Source organism: Notolepis coatsorum (assembly GCF_963971535.1).
Source record: "Notolepis coatsorum genome assembly, chromosome: 6".
In the NCBI taxonomy this organism is placed as follows: Eukaryota; Metazoa; Chordata; class Actinopteri; order Aulopiformes; family Paralepididae; genus Notolepis; species Notolepis coatsorum.
In genome coordinates this window covers 78,904,348-78,924,807 of record NC_140170.1, presented here as the reverse complement: position 1 = coordinate 78,924,807, position 20,460 = coordinate 78,904,348, and the positions used below count along the sequence as shown (strand labels likewise).

The window sequence follows — 20,460 nt, the reverse complement described above, 5'->3', positions numbered from 1 at the left end:
TTGATAGCCATCCACCCGGTCAGCGAATTAGGCTACTGAGGCTAATGCCGTTATTGGTAATCAATAATCAGAAATGCATTCATGGTGGACCATGATACCGATCAAATGCATTTTGATTTTTATCTCTAGCTGGTCTATGGCCAAAACGCCATTCGATTTAACGTTATTAGCTTAGCGCCCTGTATCTCATGTTCCAAGAAATATCCCAGAACATTCTGCTATAACGTTCATATTCAAGACGCTATAAAATGGGAACGTATTGATGAAATTTTTTGTTAAGGCATATTGAAGGGACGGTTTATAGTGTCAATTGACAATGAGAATGGACAGATAGCAATAATATAAAGTATAGATTTAGCTCTACAAACAGCCTCACGCACAATGAAACCTTATTATGATATGCTGGCCGTATAGAGTGGGGCCTGTCTAATCCCTGTGGCCATCAATGTGTTAAAGTGTGTCAAATATAAATAGGCTTGAATGTTGAGGAAGTTCTTAAGCTGTGTTGGTTTTTTGTAGACTTGCAAGTGTCACACAGGAAGTAATAAAAGGAAGCCTCGAAGTTGATCTAAAGCCAAAAGACCATTCAGCAGAAGTAGCTTCATGACATCGACAACCTGTTGATCTGGGCAGAAGACTTCAGTAATAATAGATGCATTTGGGTGGTAAGTACTTGATTGATTGTTGCAGTAGATTTATTAACGTATGGATTTAGCCTTGTATGTGATACATCTGGATACAAACTGGAATTGTAAACTAAATGTTCATTACCGAGTTAAAATGCAGTGAATCCTTTTTATATTTGTAGTACATAGTAGGTTGGGATGTTCTGATATTTTAGATTTGTGAACACTAATACGTGAAGACTCAAAACTATGTGAATATTTAACCTTGTGTGGTGTTTGGGTCTGTGGGACCCACTTTCAATGTTTACTAAAAATAAATGATACAATGAATTTAATTAAACCTCATTGGCCTTGGTTTATTTTATGTAAAGAACATAAAGAACACATTTTAATTGAGTGCACACTGCTATTAGCCTACTATTTTTCAAGATAACACGATTTATTCCATTCATGTCTTGATTATTATTTTAGCATAAAAAACAAAAATAACTTTTATTGATATGTGATCTAGCAGAGGTAAATAGCAAATATTAACCATATGCTGTCTACATTGCTTCTAATTGAGAAAGTGAACATCTGTTCAAGAACTTTCAAATTTATTATTTGTAAATTGATTTAGAATCCCAATAATGTGGGTCCACCAGACTCGCAAACATTTGCTGAGTAACAAAAACGTGAACACCACAAGGGGTTAACCAAACTCCTTTAAAATAAATTGGCACATTTGGTTCATTATAACTGCATGTATGAGGTACCGTAACATGTTCCATTCATTATATGCTTCAGGAGAGAACTGTAGGAGCCATGTCTGGTCAGAGATCAAAGAAAGTAAGGATGGGCTCATCGCGACACAGGCCACGGAACCAAGGTAAAACATTGGAGGCAGATGATTCGATCGACAACACAGACGAAACACCTGTGGCCCAACAAAGCATTGAATCATTAGGTGACTTGGCTGAATTTAACTCCTCTAAATCTGGAAACGCACATCTATCCTCGTCGGAGATCACAGGAAATAGAAGAAAGCTTGCGTCTAGCCGTAGGAAAAAGGGAAGGCAAGATAGCGAGGACACAGTTGTAAAGTCGTATGATGAAACTAGAGAGGAAGTGGTTGAAAATACCACATGCCACGAGGCTCTGTTTGACAAGAGAAGCAGATTTCCTCCCACTGTTGAAATAGAATCCGCCTCCAACCAGTCACTGGACTTTGTAGAGCCAGACCGCTCATATAAAAAACATATACATGTTGAAAATCCAAGTCATAGGAGAAGTCCTGAAACCACTTGTGATATGAGCACATCATGTAAGGAGGAGACGGACACAGTTACTGTTTCAGCAAGTCCTCTACCACAAAATATGGAAAAGTTACCAAAACAAAGTGACATTTTCAAACAGAAGACAGAGAGGAATGATACGATTGTGGAACAGAGAGGGGTAGTGCTTGATGAGGAAAGTCTACAAGATGAATCAAAGTGTCAAAGGTCAACTCTAGCAACAGAGAGACTGGAAACACTTGATGTTTCCGAGCAAAGTTGGACCCCCGGTGCACCTAATATACTTCAAAGCCGACAAGACACACTGGACAGACCTGAACAAAATGGTGATAATGATGAAAATCCTCACATAAAATCCAACCTCACAGGGAGGAGGAGAAAGATGGGTTCATCTCGCAGGAATCTCAGAGACAGACATGAAGAGAAGTACACAGAAAAGATGCAGGAGGATGAAACAGGTTCGTCAGAGATCATTCAAGAAAGAGGCGGTATGACAACGGAAGTTAATTCTAGCTCAGAAAGAGATGACCCCATCGGATCCACTGAGAGAGTAGGTGAGGATGAGGAAGAGAGGAGCTTGAAAGGTGAGCTTGAGAATAGAAGCGAGTTAACAGGATATGAGGAACCTGAAATAACGGATTTCCTCCAATCACAAACCACCTTATTCCACAAAGAGGAGGACAGTCAAACTTCAGACATACAAAATGTCTCAGATTATGGTGACAAAGGAAACATGAACTCCAGACAGGACACTCTGGATGTATTGAACCAAGATGTCTCTCAGGACCAAAACATGGATTCTATGCCCACTGATACACAAGCAGCGAGAGAAGAGGCTTATCTGCAGCAAACAAATGAGGTGGAAGAAGGGCTGAAAGACTTCACAGTAACAGATCTGATGGACACCAGACCAAAACATGATATGGAAGAGGAGGGCCTGATTAATGCAGAGGTTGTCTCTGAAAAGGATGATGCTGGGGAGCTGTTTGTGGAAACGGCAAAGGAGGCCCACAAAGCCCAGGAAATAAACATCTCATATGAGGACACATATAGACAAACTCTTCCTGCTGCACACATTGAAAATGTTCTTTATGAAACATTGGATGCATTTGACATTTCTCACAAGGAAGAACTTACAGAAATGTTAACTAAACCGGAAACACTTGATGTTTCCGAGCAAAGTTGGACCCCTGATGCACCTAATATACTTCAAAGCCGACAAGACACACTGGACAGACCTGAACAAAACGGTGACAATGATGAAAATCCTCACATAAAATCCAACCTCACAGGGAGGAGGAGAAAGATGGGTTCATCTCGCAGGAATCTCAGAGACGGACATGAAGAGAAGAACACAGAAAAGATGCAGGAGGATGAAACAGGTTCGTCAGAGATCATTCAAGAAAGAGGCGGTATGACAACGGAAGTTAATTCTAGCTCAGAAAGAGATGACCCCATCGGATCCACTGAGAGAGTAGGTGAGGATGAGAAAGAGAGGAGCTTGAAAGGTGAGCTTGAGAATAGAAGCGAGTTAACAGGATATGAGGAACCTGAAATAACGGATTTCCTCCAATCACAAACCACCTTATTCCACAAAGAGGAGGACAGTCAAACTTCAGACATACAAAATGTCTCAGATTATGGTGACAAAGGAAACATGAACTCCAGACAGGACACTCTGGATGTATTGAACCAAGATGTCTCTCAGGACCAAAACATGGATTCTATGCCCACTGATACACAAGCAGCGAGAGAAGAGGCTTATCTGCAGCAAACAAATGAGGTGGAAGAAGGGCTGAAAGACTTCACAGTAACAGATCTGATGGACATCAGACCAAAACATGATATGGAAGAGGAGGGCCTGATTAATGCAGAGGTTGTCTCTGAAAAGGATGATGCTGGGGAGCTGTTTGTGGAAACGGCAAAGGAGGCCCACAAAGCCCAGGAAATAAACATCTCATATGAGGACACATATAGACAAACTCTTCCTGCTGCACACATTGAAAATGTTCTTTATGAAACATTGGATGCATTTGACATTTCTCACAAGGAAGAACTTACAGAAATGTTAACTAAACCGGAAACACTTGATGTTTCCGAGCAAAGTTGGACCCCTGATGCACCTAATATACTTCAAAGCCGACAAGACACACTGGACAGACCTGAACAAAACGGTGACAATGATGAAAATCCTCACATAAAATCCAACCTCACAGGGAGGAGGAGAAAGATGGGTTCATCTCGCAGGAATCTCAGAGACGGACATGAAGAGAAGAACACAGAAAAGATGCAGGAGGATGAAACAGGTTCGTCAGAGATCATTCAAGAAAGAGGCGGTATGACAACGGAAGTTAATTCTAGCTCAGAAAGAGATGACCCCATCGGATCCACTGGGAGAGTAGGTGAGGATGAGAAAGAGAGGAGCTTGAAAGGTGAGCTTGAGAATAGAAGCGAGTTAACAGGATATGAGGAACCTGAAATAACGGATTTCCTCCAATCACAAACCACCTTATTCCACAAAGAGGAGGACAGTCAAACTTCAGACATACAAAATGTCTCAGATTATGGTGACAAAGGAAACATGAACTCCAGACAGGACACTCTGGATGTATTGAACCAAGATGTCTCTCAGGACCAAAACATGGATTCTATGCCCACTGATACACAAGCAGCGAGAGAAGAGGCTTATCTGCAGCAAACAAATGAGGTGGAAGAAGGGCTGAAAGACTTCACAGTAACAGATCTGATGGACATCAGACCAAAACATGATATGGAAGAGGAGGGCCTGATTAATGCAGAGGTTGTCTCTGAAAAGGATGATGCTGGGGAGCTGTTTGTGGAAACGGCAAAGGAGGCCCACAAAGCCCAGGAAATAAACATCTCATATGAGGACACATATAGACAAACTCTTCCTGCTGCACACATTGAAAATGTTCTTTATGAAACATTGGATGCATTTGACATTTCTCACAAGGAAGAACTTACAGAAATGTTAACTAAACCGGAAACACTTGATGTTTCCGAGCAAAGTTGGACCCCTGATGCACCTAATATACTTCAAAGCCGACAAGACACACTGGACAGACCTGAACAAAACGGTGACAATGATGAAAATCCTCACATAAAATCCAACCTCACAGGGAGGAGGAGAAAGATGGGTTCATCTCGCAGGAATCTCAGAGACGGACATGAAGAGAAGAACACAGAAAAGATGCAGGAGGATGAAACAGGTTCATCAGAGATCATTCAAGAGAAGAGAAGCGGTATGACAACAGAAGTTAATTCTAGCTCAGAAAGAGATGACCCCATCGGATCCACTGGGAGAGTAGGTGAGGATGAGAAAGAGAGGAGCTTGAAAGGTGAGCTTGAGAATAGAAGCGAGTTAACAGGATATGAGGAACCTGAAATAACGGATTTCCTCCAATCACAAACCACCTTATTCCACAAAGAGGAGGACAGTCAAACTTCAGACATACAAAATGTCTCAGATTATGGTGACAAAGGAAACATGAACTCCAGACAGGACACTCTGGATGTATTGAACCAAGATGTCTCTCAGGACCAAAACATGGATTCTATGCCCACTGATACACAAGCAGTGAGAGAAGAGGCTTATCTGGAGCAAACAAATGAGGTGGAAGAAGGGCTGGAAGACTTCACAGTTGCTGGTTTGATAGAGATTAGATCAAAAGATGATATGGAAGAGGAGGGCCCGGTGAATACAGAAGTTTTCTCTGAAAAGAAGGAAGACAGAGAGCAATCAGGGGAGAAAGTCAAGGAGGACCATATAGGCCAAGACATATATGAGGAAACATATAGTCAAGCTCTTCCTCCTGTGCACAATGAAAATCTTCTTTCTCGTACATTGGATACATTTGACATCTGTCTTCAGGAAGATCTCACGGAACCAGCGGTGCATGTATTTGAGCAACATTCTACTTCTGGTGCTGATGTATTTAATGTCCATCAAAGCCAACAAGACAGACCTGAAACCCAAGATTGTGAGGATGTCATGGGTGGATCTTTTAAGTCAGAGGTAATGACCGGAAATAATAACGAAGAGGCAACGGGTGAGCCCAACACTGCTAGACGAAGGAAAATGGGCTCAACTCGAAGAAATTTACTACACAGTAAAAATGTCAAAGTGTCAGAGGAGAGACTCAGAGAAGAGAGGGAAGTGGTTGAGAAGTCAGAAGTGACAGATATCGCCAGTGTATCAGGCACTGAACAGGCAGAAACACCAGTGAATCCTGTGTTCATGCCCAGTGATTTGACAATAAAAGAAGAAAAGGGACAACAGGAAGTCACTGCGCAGGACCAAGAGGAGGCACAGGAATTTAAATCGGAGGAGAGATCTGACATTGAAATGTTAGATTTAGAAATGGATAAGTCCGAGGACAACGGAGCAGCTGGGGAAGGGGGCGAGAGCGCCCTGGTCGAAATAAGTCGTTCAAATACACCCTCGATGCCAGAAGACGATGTAAGCGAACAAGCCGATAAGACAACAAGCGAGATTGAAACAAGTCGAGGCATGAGAAGAAAGATGGGCTCCACTCGCTGGTGTCTCGGAGTGAGACCAAAAGAGGAAAACCTAGAGGTGAGGCAAGAGGAGGCGACTGAGGTGGCAGAGGTTGCAGAGGATGTGGAGAAAGCCACGATAGCGGAACACGCATTTGACATGGAAAGGATTCACCCGGCGCTTGATGTAAAACTTCTAGAGGATGAGTTTGAGAAGCAGAGAACGACATTACTTGAAGCCGTGCCAGAGTTCAGCCACTCGACACCGATGGCCCAACAGTCACTTTCTCCCGCATATGGTGCACGGTTGAAAGTCAAGGTTGAAGGGAGGAGAAGAAAGATGGGCTCTACCCGCAGGTTACAAGGACGCGGCCTGCATGGAGACCCGGCTGAGAACCAGGGAGGAATCAAAGATACAGGGGTGAAGGGTCTGGAAACCATCACAGAAAATGTCATCAAGACCTCTGACGACCAAGAGAGAGGCAAACTGTTCAAAGTATGTTAACCTTTCTCTATTCTGCTGTTGAATTATTATTATTATTATTATTATTATTATTATTATTATTATTATTATTATTATTATTATTATTATTATTATTATTATTATTATTATATTATTATTATTATTATTATTATTATTATTATTATTATTATTATTATTATTATTATTATTATTATATATTATTATTATTATTATTATTATTATTATTATTATTATTATTATTATTATTATTATTATTATTATTATTATTATTATTATTATTATTATTATTATTATTATTATTATTATTATTATTAGTAGTACTACTACTACTGTATTATATTATTTTCAATCAAAAGAGAATATGCTAATGTTTAATAATAATAATAATAATAATAATAATAATAATAATAATAATAATAATAATAATAATAATAATAATATAATAATAATAATAATAATAATAATAATACATTCAATTTATACACTTTTCCAAGTACCCAAAGTTGCTTTACACACACACACACACACACACACACACACACACACACACACACACACACACACACACACACACACACACACACACACACACACACACACACACACACACACACACACACACACACACACACACACACACACACACACACACACACACACAATAAAATACAGAATAGAGTAAAACATAACACAGAAATATCAACAATAGAACATAATGATTTAAAATGTAAAGCTTGAGTCTTGAGATGGAGGGAGGATGGTGATCAGGTGAAAGTGAGGTCTTGAGGGCCTGTCTGAAGGAGGAGAGGGTGGTTGATTGACGGATGTAGGGTATAATGCTATCCGGGATGTTAATAATAATAATAATAATAATAATAATAATAATAATAATAATAATAATAATAATAATAATAATAATAATAATAATAATAATAATAATAATAATAATAATAATAATAATAATAATAATAATAATAATAATAATAATAATAATAATAATAATAATAATAATAATAATAATAATAATAATAATAATAATAATAATAATAATAATAATAATAATAATAATAATAATACTCTTTGCCACACACTTCTTGCTACAGCCATAGTGAAAAGGCCTAGTGGGATGCATTGTCAAAAACCCAATGTTAGTGGTGCGTGAATCAAAGCTAAAGTTGAGCCCAAAAGAAGAGATGTTGTGAAAGACTGACATGAAACATTCTCTTTTATTTCTTATATAAGGGGTTTACTCCTTTCTTCTTCAAGGCATATGATATATTAGACCATTTTCTCTATATATAATAAAAATTAGTGCTGTCAATCGATTAAAGAAAATAATAATTTAAAACAATGAATAAAGTGTGCATGAAATAATAGGGGAAAGAAAACGTTAGGCACTTGTTACATTCACCCACACAAGGGCTGAGTAATCACCCCCCCCCCCCCTCTCTCTCTCACACACACACACACACACACACACTCCCAGCACTCTTTCTCTCTTGCCCCTTCCTCATCTCTCTCACCCCCCTCTCTCTATATATCTCACACACACAACACACACACTTCAGAAACAAACATAGTATCAATGAGAGCATCAATAATACACCTGAGTGAAGTCTAGTAAAAAAATAATAATAATAATAATAATAAATAAAATAAAAATTCTTAAAAGTTAATCGTGAGTTAAAAAAAATAGTGGCATTAATAGAATCCGGCGATAACGCGTTAATACCGCGTTAACTTTGATAGCCTTATAAAAAATATATATAATTACAAAAATGTTGTATTGTATTCCATACCTCGACATTCTTTCATATGTCTTTGATTCAAAGGTAGACAAAAAAAAGAGATTGAGGGCGACAGTGGCTTGGTAGGTAGACCAGTCGTCTGGTTATCCGGAGGTTCCTGGTTCGATTCCCACTCCTCCCGGGCAGCGTGTCGAAGTGTCCTTGAGCAAGACACTTAACCCCTAACTGCTCCCGATGAGCAGGTTGGCACCTTGCATGGTTGCCTCCACCGTCGGTGTGTGAATGTGTGAGTGAATGGGTAAAAATGTGAGGAACAAATTGTAAAGCGTTTTGGATAAAGCGCTATATAAATGCAGTCATTTACCATTTAGAGATTAATAATAAAGTGATACCTTTTCTTGCAACTGTACTGTGCATCAGGGTAGCATGGATCTTTCAGTAGCTGCTCCTCTCTGTTGATTAGTTGACTTTATTAACAGATACATTTTACATTGATGCATTGGGAAATTACAAGCACATCTCTGGCATTATTTAACAATATTTAAAGATACACATTGGTCACATCAGATATAAATGATCTAATGAATCTAATGCAGAAAGGGTCATTTGATTTGTAGATGAATGGGCCTATTTTATTAGTTGACTAAATCCTGTGACTATTATGAATATTAATTTCTTTAGATGGGGACAGCCCTTTACAATTTGGAATATAATTTTACTCTATTTTCTGAGTTCCCTCTTGTTTATTGGACAATGACATTGTTCATAATACACTTCTAAGGGTACATAACCACATTGAGGTTTCAAAAAGGACAAACATTTCCCAGAAAGGGGAACTTGCGGCCCTACTCTAACAAGTTGCAACTATTGCATGATGGGAAACAGGAACATGATCAACTAGTATCTCACCTTCTCTGACATTTTGATCTCACAGATAGCTTTTTATTTGTATCTTTTTATTTGTATCTTATCTTATCACAGTATTGAGCCCTGAGAAATTGTCTATTGAATTTGTAGGTTGGTAAAAGTGACCAGAGACCCCCATCCAACAATGACTCAGACTGCCTGAGGTAAGTCACTATCAACAATGACCATTCATTAGTCCCTCAGATTTCCATACTGAAAAAACATAAATACATAAAAAAGTGCTGTTTTCTGTGTGGCAATGAGGGATTAAAGTGAGATCAACTGCAAAATAGATGTTAATTCTTAAAATATGGCATACTAGTTAGTTTAGGCCCTAGGGACACACACACATTTTACACTGTACATTGGAATACTGACAAAGCCTTACTTGGTCATTTGCTGTACAACTAGGTTATGACATTTGTAGGGGCCAGTTTCGAATTGCAGTCTCACGTAGGTGTTTTTTGAGAGTGTTATTGAAAGTGGGTAGTGATTCACATTCCTTTACAGCTTTAGGTAGGGCGTTCCACATTGATGTGGCATAATTGCGAAACGTGGGGGTCAGTGATATAAACAGAGGTTTGATTGAAGCGATGGGCCCTCAAGTTATAGTTTGGCGCCAACTGGTGGTATAATTTGCCATTGCATTTGCAACATTTGCTAATAGGCCTATATAAAGGCTAGATGACTCACCCGCGTTGCTGGCCAATGGATACCGACGTTGCCACATGGCGGCCATCTTGCCACAGGCAGCATGCCCACTCATAACATGAATGTCTATGGTGCATGTACTATTGAAATAACCATAGCTTGCTCAATTTTCAATCGTTTCTCAAACGGTTTGGTTTGTTATAAACGTCAGAGATGTAGTTAGCATACTGCATACTTATAATGGACTTTCATATGAAAATAATTTCAACATGTCCAAGCATCCTGAATCATAGCCACGTTAATAACGTTTGTAATAAACCAAACCGTTTGTAAATCGGTTGAAAATGTAGCAAGCTATGGTTATTTCAATAGTACATGCACCATATACATTCATGTTATGAGTGGGCGTGCTGTCTGTGACAAGATGGCCGCCGGTGAACTACGCTGGAGACTCCACCTTGCACCATCTAGTTATATATATCTATGGATATATTAAAGGAACACTTTAATTTCATGATCTTCTCCAGAGTCAGACAAGAAGATAGATACCAATTTCCTCTCTGTGCGTTCAGTAGAAAGCTATCCGGCTGCAAGATAGCCTAGCTTTGCTCAAATGAATGGAAGCGGATATGGACCAGCTAGGCTCATGTTCATATTCATATTCTGCTGAATTCTGCAGCTCAATTCATAAAGCCTTAAAGGAGCACTTCACCAAAAACAAGGCTGATTTATTTAATTTTGTTCTCACACACATCCAAAAACAGTTTTGCAAACATTAATTTAGTTTGACAGTTATTGAGAGTAAATTAGTTTCAATATGTTCACCAGTGATGTCATCGGGGACATTGAATCCTTTTGTCATATTAATTACAGCTCAATGAAATGACGAGGTAGCGGTCCCTATAAGTATCGCTATTTATTACATCTACATCATTTAATGGAGCTGTAATTCATATAAATTAACTGTAACATGAACTATCCATTGTCTCTTCCACAGTCAGAGGGCTCCAGGTCAACCTGCAGGACCCAGGGATCGACTGGTTCAAGAAAGAGGTAAACTTAAAGGACCTATAGATAACATTCAGCCACTCAATGTCTCCCCATCCTTGGGAAGTAGGGAGGGGATACATGCCTGCAACATGTAAACAACAACATTAATTTTGGACCCGTCACAATCTTTTAAATGATAAATTCATTAATCAATAATTATTTTGGGGGGAAAGCAATTGCCAAATTCACAATGACGTTTAGAACAATAATGATAGTCAGGCCTGCCGTATAGCCTCACTGGTGCATACATGATCATATGGAATACTTATATTATGTATATATACTAATTATTATTTTGCATGTATGAGGTTAACAGTATGTTGAATAGAGAGGGGAAGAGTGAAAATAGAATGGAAATAGCACTAGAACTAAATAAAAAGTACTAAATGGTAAATGGACTGCATTTATTTAGCACTTTTATCCAAATCGCTTTGCAACTTACGACTAGAACTGAACCAGAATGTGTTTTTTTTTCTTTTTTCGTTCCATTGTTTTGCTGGTGTTTCAAAAGAACTCAACCTTGGAACAAATCAATTCAACGTGGTGATGGTTGGAAACAGCAATGTGGGCAAGACCTCCTTCATCAAAAGAGCTGAAAACGGGGAGTTTTGTCCGGATCTGTCCTCCTCTATCGGTGAGCTTCATAGGCCTTAGTCTCACAGACACACCGTGAAGAAAAGTTGCATAATTATACTTTGCTGATTTTGTTTCTTGTCTATGTGCTTTGGTTTTCCTTCACACGGTAGGCATTGATACGAGTGTGCAGTCGGTGACAGTAGATGGAAAAACAGTGGTACTACAGTTCTGGGATACTGCAGGCCAGGAGAGGTAGGTTTCCTTGACCCTATTTAAAATAAAAACATTGTTATCCCTATAAACTCACAAAGTAGTGTCAACAAGGACACACGGATGCTGGGCAAACTTCTTGCAAACTTAAGTGGCAACCCCCTTAATGGTTCCTCTAAGGTTAACTTGAGATATTTTTGATAATATTGCAGTCATTTATGAACGAGAAAATGGGACCATATTACTGTACAACCTTGACTAGATTGAATGTTGTCCATTATTACATCCATAATTCTCTTTCAAAGGTTTCGCAGTATTACAAGACAAGTATTCCATAGAGCCCAGGCGTTCCTGTTGATGTATGACATCACTTCCTCCCAGAGCTTCTGCGATGTCCGCTACTGGGTTACCTGCATTCAGGTATAGTGCTTTTTACATCTTTTTATTTTTATTTTTCCGTTTGTCAATTCCCTTCCTGGTCGTTGTGCTGCCCTACTGGGGTGTAGACTACCACATGTCTCCTCTCTGGGTCTAGGGAGGGTGTAGACTACCACATGTCTCCTCTGTGGATCTGGGGAGGGTGTAGACTACCACATGTCTCCTCTGTGGATCTAGGGAGGGTGTAGACTACCACATGTCTCCTCTCTGGGTCTAGGGAGGGTGTAGACTACCACATGTCTCCTCTGTGGATCTGGGGAGGGTGTAGACTACCACATGTCTCCTCTGTGGGTCTGGGGAGGGTGTAGACTACCAAATGTCTCCTCTGTGGGTCTGGGGAGGGTGTAGACTACCACATGTCTCCTCTGTGGGTCTGGGTAGGCTGTAGACTACCACGTGTCTTCTCTGTGGGTCTGGGGAGGGTGTAGACTACCACATGTCTCCTCTGTGGGTCTAGGGAGGGTGTAGACTACCACATGTCTCCTCTCTGGGTCTAGGGAGGGTGTAGACTACCACATGTCTCCTCTGTGGGTCTAGGGAGGGTGTAGACTACCACATGTCTCCTCTGTGGGCCTGGGGAGGGTGTAGACTACCACATGTCTCCTCTGTGGGTCTGGGTAGGCTGTAGACTACCACATGTCTCCTCTCTGGGTCTAGGGAGGGTGTAGACTACCACATGTCTCCTCTCTGGGTCTAGGGAGGGTGTAGACTACCACATGTCTCCTCTGTGGGTCTAGGGAGGGTGTAGACTACCACATGTCTCCTCTCTGGGTCTAGGGAGGGTGTAGACTACCACATGTCTCCTCTGTGGGCCTGGGGAGGGTGTAGACTACCACATGTCTCCTCTGTGGATCTGGGGAGGGTGTAGACTACCACACGCCTCCCCCGATACATGTAGAGTCGCCAGCCGCTTCTTTTCACCCGACAGTGAGGAGTTTCACTGGGAGAACGTGATGCACACAGAGGTTCACGCTAAAGACCAGTTCAATGGGAAAACAATGCTGGCAATGCAATAATGTTTTTGCACACATTCATTTAGTGTTAGATTTATTGAGAGTTAATTGGTTTCAATATGTCGACATCTAGTGATGTCATCGGAGGACACTGAATCCTTGTGTTAATTACAGCTCAATGATTCATATTGTAGTGGCCGACTGTCACTCCCCGAATGTGCTGACAGGCGTCACGATGCCTAATATGTATGTATATATACCCCACCCCTTTTCACATGTTGGCGACACTTGAAAAAGGCCACAGGCCGAAACGTTGTGTTAAAGTATATTAAACTTGGGAACACTGCAGACGGTGTGCTGACTTCTTTTCCACAACTTTACATATCTATTTGAGTCAAGCACCCGTGACTATACTTTGGATGTGCGTGAGTCTTTTCTAAGATAAGATAAGATAAGATAAGATATTACTTTATTAATCCCCTTGGGGAAATTCCAATGACACACACATACAGCTCAACGTCTCATTAATAATAACACATCACAATCATTACATTTTTACAGTAACAACGGCACAGCATAAATTCAACAGACATGTACATTTGTTGACACATGTCATCTACAGAAGGCCTGAGACGCTGTATGCGATAGTCGGCAGTAACAACACTAAGTAGTAAAACAAGGCATCGTGCGCCAGGTGGCGGGAGGGAGGGAGGGATAGAGGGAGGGATGGGGGAGGCTGGGGGACAGGAATTGGGTTATGAAACAGTCTTAAATGCGACTGCTTCTGGGAAGGGTGTGTAGGGAATGACACACTAGGCGTCACGATGCACCCATAATTAGTTCTCTACTCAGTAACACAGTTTGTGATGTAAATATAGAAGAATGTCCCAAGTTGCGGCTGGTACGGTTTACAGGGTTTTATTGTCCAAAGGTGAATGATAGTGAATGAAAGGTTTAATCAGAACAGTTGTCAATTGCTCTATTTGTCAGTTCCAAACAGTGAAACAGGTAGGAAAAACGAATCTCCATAACAGGTGCATGAAATTACAGTAATCAGCTAGGTTACTTATAGAGGAGGTGCTATAATGGAGGTGGTGTGCCCCCTAGTGTTCAAACATAAATAACCTCTAGTCTAAACCATATGAATTCTAATATTCTAGCAATACAAATCCACCAAGTCGGTTTCTGCTTCTACACATATTCATATCTTTATTGTCACATAACATTGTTATTTCCTACAAGCACAAAGGAGTGAAATTCTTCTGTCCTGGCTCCTCTGCCTTGCGGGCAGTGACATCAGTAAACAAGATTTAATAAGGGCAATAAGAAATAGCAGCAGAAACAACCATAAACATTTTCCCAAATTATAATGCAATAATCACAGTCCGGGTGTGGTGTGTGCAAGAGAAGCAGACACATAAATCTTTATGGCTCTAAGTTATATTATAACATGCACAGTATTGTGACTCAGTGGGCAGACTGACAGGCAGACAGGCAGCAGGTTCATGAGCCTCACTGCCTGGGGGGAAATAAAAATGGAGATGGAAATGTTTGAATCCCTTTTCATTTCATTGAGCTGTAATTAACACAGTGCAAGGATTCAGTGTCCTCTGATGACATCACTAGAGGACATATTCAAACCCACTGGATAAAAATATATTTCACAAAATTGTCCTTTTTCACCAAATGAAACTCCCTGTTCAAAGAGATAGGGGTCTGGTCTTGTTAGTCGCCGTTATCAAGATGATGAACGACTTCTCTTTAGAAAGACTTTACCTTAGGGCGGCTGTGTAGCGCAGTGGACTAAGCGTCTGTCTACCACCGCAGAGACAGTGGGATCGAATCCAGCTGCGGTACCTCCGGCTTGGTCGGCCGTCCATACTGACACAATTGTCAGTGTCAGCGGGTGGGAAAGCCGGTGGGGTGGGTCCTGGTCGTTGTAAACAGTGACTCCTACAGTTCGGTCAGGGCGCCTGCACAGCGAGGGACGGATCTGGGGGAGGTAGTGTGACCCTTCCACACGTTACACTCCCCCAGTGAGAGTCCGCGCTACCAGGTGAAAAGAACCGGTGGGCTGGCTACACGTGTGTCGGAGGAAGCATGTGATAGTCTCCGCCCTCCCAGACCGACGGTAGTGAGTGCGCAACGACCAGGAAGGGGATTGGGAATTGGCATAACGACTAACATTGGGATGGTAGGAAAAAAAACGGAAAAAGGAGGAAAAAAAAGATTAAAAAAAAAATACTTTACCTTAACCATCCTCCAAACCCATAGAAATATCTACATTGATGACAATTCCCTGCTGTACTGTAGGTCACATTTTTCTGAAACGATGCTCTGCTATGGAAGCATTTTACAGCAATAAATTAGCACAATAATGGTAACCAAATATCAAATATAGTGGAAGAAGATGCAATGATGTCTTATCTCTCTCCATTGGCTCCCAGTGAGGAAGAGAGTCAAATTCAAGACCCTGATGTTTGTCTACAAAGCCCTCAACGGTCTCGCCCCAGCTTACATTGAGGAACTCTTAAGTCCAACCCCGTCAGCTCCAGGTCCCTCAGATCGAATGACCAACTGTGTCCGAGGGTCCCGCGGGCCAAACTGGTGACAACAGGTTACCGGGTTTTTGCAGTGATGGCGCCAACACTGTGGAATAAGCTCCCTTTTAATATCAAGTCTACCAACACCATACAGACTTTTAAGGCCTTGCTTAAAACCCACCTTTTCGCTCTAGAAGATGATCACTGAGTTACTTTGCTGTTGTGTTGTGTATCTGAGGTTTACTTGTGTTCTCTGTCTGTCTGTCTGCCTGGTTCCCTATCTCCAATGTCCTGTCTATTAATTTCTTCTTTTCCCCCGGGCTGCGCCCTGTACCTGTGTAAAGGTTGGCTGGGGGGAGGGGAATATCATATCATATCAATGATCTGAGGTGTTAACTTCTATCAGAACAAGACCATAGGACTCGCGTGTCAAAAAAAGCCACAATTGTTTCCTCAATTTCCCCAAGGGGATCAATAAAGGAATATCTTATCTTAATTGTATTGATTGATTGTATGACAATATGATTAAGCATCTAAATAATTCATGTTTTGTAGGAGGGGGCTGCAGATGATATCGCCATCGTCCTCCTTGGGAACAAGAGCGATTGTGCAAAGCGAGAGGTTGATTCTGATCAAGCGAAAGCCCTCGCAAAGGTACGATATCAGACACTTAATTTCCTCTCTGTGCGTTCAGTAGAAAGCTATCCAGCTGCAAGCTAGCCTAACTTTGCACAAATGAATGGAAGCGGATACGGACCAGCTAGCCTCAGGCTCATGTTCATATTCATATTCTGCAGCTCAACTCATAAAGCCTTAAAGGGGCACTTCACCAAAACAATGCTGATTTATTTTGCACATGATCTCAAACACTTTTGCACACATTCATTTAGTTATTGAGAGTAAATGAGTTTTAATATGACCACCAGTGATTGAAACAAATGAATGGAAGTGGATATGAATCAGCTAGCCTAGCTTAAAATGTCACACACCTTCCTTAATTATCATACCTCTCCCTCTAAAAGGAGCACAACATGGTCTTCATGGAATGCAGTGCTGCCACAGGGGACAACGTGATTCAGTCTATGGAGGCCGTAGCACGGTAATACAATGCAAACCTTTCACCTAGAGTCCCTCTGCCCCGCACCTTCATCGCCATGACAATATTCATTGACATTTCAAACATGTGCTTTTGTCCTGTGTGTGTCGTGCATCACCTGGGTTTGTTGTTAGCAGGATGTTGAGTCAGAGGTTAAAGCAGACGGAGGAGGACAGCATGATGTTGCACAAGGCGTCCCGACAGAAGAAAACATCCGGCTGCTGCTAATCCTCGTACAGGAAGTTCCCTCAGTGTGTTTCTGCTGCTGCTGATCCTCGTACAGGAAGTTCCCTCAGTGTGTTTCTGCTGCTGCTGATCCTCGTACAGGAAGTTCCCTCAGTGTGTTTCTGCTGCTGCTCGTACAGGAAGTTCCCTCAGTGTGTTTCTGCTGCTGCTCGTACAGGAAGTTCCCTCAGTGTGTTTCTGCTTATAGGTTTTAGTCTACGGTCCACTCTTAAAATGGGGCAGAATATCTATTAAAGAGTCTATAGAGCCCCTGCTGTCTGACTATAGAGCACCTGCTGTCTGACTATAGAGCCCCTGCTGTCTGACTATAGAGCCCCTGCTGTCTGACTATAGAGCCCCTGTTGTCTGACTATAGAGCACCAGCTGTCTGACTATAGAGCATCAGCTGTCTGACTATAGAGCCCCTGCTGTCTGACTATAGAGCATCAGCTGTCTGACTATAGAGCATCTGCTGTCTGACTATAGAGCATCAGCTGTCTGACTATAGAGCCCCTGCTGTCTGACTATAGAGCCCCTGCTGTCTGACTATAGAGCATCAGCTGTCTGACTATAGAGCATCAGCTGTCTGACTATAGAGCCCCTGCTGTCTGACTATAGAGCATCAGCTGTCTGACTATAGAGCATCAGCTGTCTGACTATAGAGCCCCAACTGTCTGACTATAGAGCATCAGCTGTCTGACTATAGAGCATCAGCTGTCTGACTATAGAGCATCAGCTGTCTGACTATAGAGCCCCAACTGTCTGACTATAGAGCATCAGCTGTCTGACTATAGAGCCCCTGCTGTCTGACTATAGAGCACCAGCTGTCTGACTATAGAGCCCCAACTGTCTGACTATAGAGCCCCAACTGTCTGACTATAGAGCACCAGCTGTCTGACTATAGAGCCCCTGCTGTCTGACTATAGAGCCCCAACTGTCTGACTATAGAGCCCCAACTGTCTGACTATAGAGCACCAGCTGTCTGACTATAGAGCCCCTGCTGTCTGACTATAGAGCCCCTGCTGTCTGACTATAGAGCATCAGCTGTCTGACTATAGAGCCCCTGCTGTCTGACTATAGAGCATCAGCTGTCTGACTATAGAGCCCCTGCTGTCTGACTATAGAGCATCAGCTGTCTGACTATAGAGCCCCTGCTGTCTGACTAGAGCCCCTGCTGTCTGACTATAGAGCATCAGCTGTCTGACTATAGAGCCCCTGCTGTCTGACTATAGAGCCCCTGCTGTCTGACTATAGAGCATCAGCTGTCTGACTATAGAGCCCCTGCTGTCTGACTATAGAGCACCAGCTGTCTGACTATAGAGCCCCTGCTGTCTGACTATAGAGCATCAGCTGTCTGACTATAGAGCCCCTGCTGTCTGACTAGAGCCCCTGCTGTCTGACTATAGAGCATCAGCTGTCTGACTATAGAGCCCCTGCTGTCTGACTATAGAGCCCCTGCTGTCTGACTATAGAGCATCAGCTGTCTGACTATAGAGCCCCTGCTGTCTGACTATAGAGCATCAGCTGTCTGACTATAGAGCCCCTGCTGTCTGACTATAGAGCATCAGCTGTCTGACTATAGAGCCCCTGCTGTCTGACTATAGAGCATCAGCTGTCTGACTATAGAGCACCAGCTGTCTGACTATAGAGCATCAGCTGTCTGACTATAGAGCATCAGCTCTGACTATAGAGCATCAGCTGTCTGACTATAGAGCATCAGCTGTCTGACTATAGAGCATCAGCTGTCTGACTATAGAGCCCCAGTTGTCTGACTATAGAGCATCAGCTCTGACTATAGAGCACACCTGCTTTTATATAGCGTTCGTTTGTCGTTTTTTTTTTTATTAGCGATTTGAATTCATATTTCATCAATCTAGTCTCACGTTAGTGCAGCAACCTCTCTCTGAGCTCCATTGGGAAAATACCGCCCCCTATCGTCTCTCCCTGTGTAACTGCACCCCATTGGATTAGACTGATGGGGGGGGGGGATCCAGTTTCCTCATTTTACTTATCCGGCAAGCCTTCCGAAGAGATCGAAGTGATTGCCGAGCCGGAAAACAGTGTGGAATACATATTTCCAGTACCCAGCGCTGAATCAATAAACACGATCGATATTTGGAATGGCGATCAGGAATTGGAATAATCTTTTTGGAGAACATCTGATCTGAGGTAAGGATTTGACCAGTCTTAGGATAATCGGATCTGTTTTCACAGAGATATCAGTGTGTGCCCTGTGTGTGTGCGCTGATCAGGAAATGAGAATAGATTTTTCAGCTTGCTTCTCTAGCGTGCATAAGTACACATATACTATCGATAATCTAGCGTTTATTTGAAAACGATTCATAAATAGGCTGAAAAATGACGTTTTTTGTGTATTCCAGAATATTCCAGTAAATGGCGTTTATCACGGAATCTTTATATTTTCCTGAAACTTTCAAGAAAACGAGGGCTTTTCAAAATGGTATGAAACGGAAATGAACCGATTAAAAAAACAATCCGTTTCGACAATGTTGACTGCAAACAAGTCATTGATAAGCGACGGCCAGATTAGACACATAATTTAAGACATAGATTATGCGTTCACAACGCTATCATTTAAGTGGGTGCTGGCATTCAACCATGTTTTGACCATGTTCACCAGTGGCATCCAAAGTGTTAAGGGATGTAATAGTTGTCAATTCAAAAATAATTATAAAAAGAATATATATTTAGTCAGTATGAAATTCAAATGTGAATCTGAATAGTGAGATATTTTCTTTATTATTATTATAAAAAAAAAAGTTCTTGTGGATTGTTTCTTTGTATATGGTATGAATTATTTTGTGTAAATTAGGTTGTATGCTGACCATCAAGTAATACTTGTTTAGTTTAGGAATAGGGGGCAGGTAACTATACGATTTATTCTTCTTCCTGCTCCTTTTGCCCATGGTAGAACTGTATTCATGATTTTGTATGATTGTATTGCTTCCATGTGGAAAATAAAAACTCTGAATCTAAATCTAAACAATTAAATTATGTTACAGTAGTTAATGCACTGCTTTAATAAAAAAAATATAATTATTTTCAGTATTTAAATTTTGTTCTAAACATGATGAAGTTCAAAAAGCTGCCTCCAACAAGTGTAATTTGCGGTCTGGGCCAGTTGGGGGTGCTGTTGAGACA

The 20,460-nt window shown here is 41.3% G+C and overlaps 1 protein-coding gene across 2 annotated transcripts; it reads left to right on the top strand.

Moving 5' to 3' along the window:
* Positions 1–6,407: 6,407 nt before the first annotated feature.
* Positions 6,408–17,517, top strand: rab44 (RAB44, member RAS oncogene family). 2 transcript variants are annotated; one of them, XM_084316324.1, is made up of 9 exons: positions 6,408–6,914; positions 9,668–9,720; positions 11,205–11,260; positions 11,769–11,891; positions 12,004–12,085; positions 12,349–12,463; positions 16,533–16,631; positions 17,000–17,076; positions 17,211–17,517. In XM_084316324.1, the coding sequence occupies exons 1-9, from the start codon at positions 6,432–6,434 to the stop codon at positions 17,299–17,301; spliced, it is 1,179 nt and encodes a 392-aa protein (XP_084172450.1). In that variant the 5' UTR covers positions 6,408–6,431; the 3' UTR covers positions 17,302–17,517. The 2 variants fall into 2 exon arrangements, with proteins under 2 accessions (XP_084172450.1, XP_084172449.1); XM_084316323.1 differs by having other exon boundaries at positions 17,208–17,517.
* The last annotated feature ends 2,943 nt before the right edge of the window (positions 17,518–20,460 follow it).